Here is a 2,644-nt window from a genome sequence, read left to right on the forward strand (position 1 = left end):
TTATATCAAGAAAATTGTTTTACCATGCTTCTGTGATGTATAAAATCTTACAAGGGTAACCAGACCCAAGGTCAGGATCAAGAGTATCCTACCATGACTCAAATTCTCCACCTTCTTCAGTTGCAAACTACTGCTTTACACAAGCAGCCCCAAGCTCCTCGAGTCAGAAGCATTAAAGCTTTCCATTCCCTTCACCCACCGGAATTTATGGGAACAACAGATCCAATTAAAGAGAAGCCTTGGATAAAGGAGATAGAAAAAGCCTTTTCTTTGGCAGAGGTTGGTGAAAATAAGAAGACAGAATATTCAAGTTTGTACCTGAAAGATGAGGCAAATTTCTGGTGGGAATCTACCAAGGTTTTAGAAGAAGATGGTATAATCATGTGGCAACAGTTTACTGAACTATTTCTGGAAAAGTACCTACCTCAATATTTACAAGATTAGTTGGATGTCTCGTTCGTAGAATTGAAGAGAGAAGGTATGATTGTACCAAAGTACGAGGCGAAATTTTCAGAACTGGCAAGGTTTGTGCCAGAATATGTGAATACGGAACGTAAGAAGGAAAAATGGTTTCAACAAGGACTTAAAGCATGGATATGTAGGTAGGTGGCAGTTCTTGAACTCCAGATATATGCTGCAGTGGTTCAGAAGGCTATGATTATAGAAGGTGAAAGTGAAATGTCAAAGAGGGAGAATGATAACAAGAAAAGAAAATTTCAGGGTTCCAAAGAAAGTCAAGGGCAAGGAAGTGGAAAGTTGAAGGGAACGTTCAAGAAGAGTTTTGACAACCCGACAAATAAGGGATTCCAAGGGTTTAGACCCGGAAATTTTGGACAGGGTAACTGTTTCTCCGCTCAGAATCAGCAACAGAAAGGCAACAGACCCCCGACCCTATAATGTAAGATGTGTGAAAAGAAGCATTCTAAAATCTGTAACAAGCCTAATATCACATGTTTTATGTATAACAAGAAGGGCCATTATTCTTCAGAATGCACGAGTTCTTCAGACAAGAAAGGCGTGACATATTTTAAGTGTGGAAAGTTGGGACATATGGCTAGAGATTGCAAGGAACCTGTTCAACAAGAAAATGTTCTCAGGATAACTGAACCACCACCACCCGCACCTCAAGTGCAACCAAGGGCTCAAACTTTTAACATGATGATGAAAGATGATGTTCAGGACTCAGATGTGATCGCAGGTACGCTTATCGTGAACTCTTTAGATGCAAAAGTATTAATGGATTCAGGAGCTACCAAGTCTTTTATATCCAAGAATTTTATTGATAAATTGAATTGTGCTACTCAACCTTTAGAGCCCAACTTGGTTATAGAAGTGGCTAATCAGGATAGAGTCTCTGTCGATAAAATTTGTCCTAGTTGCGACATAGAGATAGAAGGTCGTAATTTCTTCGCGAACTTGATACCTTTCAAATTAGGAGAATTTGACATTTTTCTGAGTATGGATTGGCTAGCAGACCATGATGCTCAGATTGAGTACAAAAGCAAGAAAGTGAGGATGAAGTCCAAGGATAATAATGAAGTCATCTTTCGAGGGCGGAAATAAGAGAATAAGTTTTTTACGATGATTCAAGCAAAAATATTATTAAGACAATGATGTGAAGCCTATTTAGCACATGTAGTGGATGCTAGTAAAGAACCACCTAAGATAGAGGAAATTTCGATTGTTAATGAGTTTCACGACATTTTCCCAGATGAATTACCAGGATTGCCACCAGATCGAGATATATAATTTGCGATTGATTTGGCACCCGGCACTGAACCAGTATCGAAAGCTCCTTATCGGATGGCACTTGTAGAAATGAAAGAGTTAGCTATGCAATTGCAGGAATTATTGGACAGAGGGGTGATACGACCAAACGTATCCCCATGGGGTGCACCGATTTTATTCGTCAAAAAAAAGGATGGAAGCATGAGGCTGTGTATTGACTATCGTGAACTTTATAAGCTGGCCATTAAGAATAAATATCCATTGCCATGGATCGATGATTTGTTCGACTAATTGAAGGGAGCGACATGTTTCTCTAAGATTGCCTTAAGATCTGGTTATCACCGGTTGAATATCAAAGCGGAAGATATACCTAAAACGGTGTTTCGTACGAGATACAGGCATTACGAGTTCTTGGTGATGGCTTTTGGACTGACCAATACACCTGCCGCATTCATGGATTTGATGAATAGAGTTCTCAAGAAATATTTGAACAAGTTCGTGATCGTATTTATCGACGATATCTTGATTTATTCTAAAATGAAAGCAGAACACGCCGAGAATTTGAGGATAACTTTAGATATTTTAAGGAAAGAAAAGTTATATGCCAAATTTTCTAAGTGCAAGTTCTGGCTAAAGGAAGTTCAATTTCTTGGGCACGTGGTAAGTAGTGAAAGCATCAAAGTGGACCCGGCAAAGATCGAGGCGGTAATGAATTGGGAAAAGCCTATGACGCAAACAGAAATTAGAAGTTTTCTGGGACTAGCTTGTCACACCCCCAACTTAACAATACATAAAAACTATTACAATAATTAAAAGAAAGTAAATACGAACGAATCCAAGATCTTACAGTTTAGGGTTTGGAACAGCCTAACACTATTAACTATTACAACTGGTTTAATATCGAGTCCTCACACAA

The 2,644-nt window shown here is 38.8% G+C and overlaps 1 protein-coding gene across 1 annotated transcript; it reads left to right on the plus strand.

The window, feature by feature from the left end:
• Window positions 1-903: 903 nt before the first annotated feature.
• LOC141674208 (uncharacterized) lies at window positions 904-1,563 on the plus strand. Its single transcript, XM_074480931.1, has one exon. It carries the CDS (start codon window positions 904-906, stop codon window positions 1,561-1,563), a length of 660 nt encoding a protein of 219 aa, XP_074337032.1.
• The last annotated feature ends 1,081 nt before the right edge of the window (window positions 1,564-2,644 follow it).

This window comes from Apium graveolens, chromosome 7 (assembly GCF_009905375.1).
Source record: "Apium graveolens cultivar Ventura chromosome 7, ASM990537v1, whole genome shotgun sequence".
Lineage (NCBI taxonomy): Eukaryota > Viridiplantae > Streptophyta > Magnoliopsida > Apiales > Apiaceae > Apium > Apium graveolens.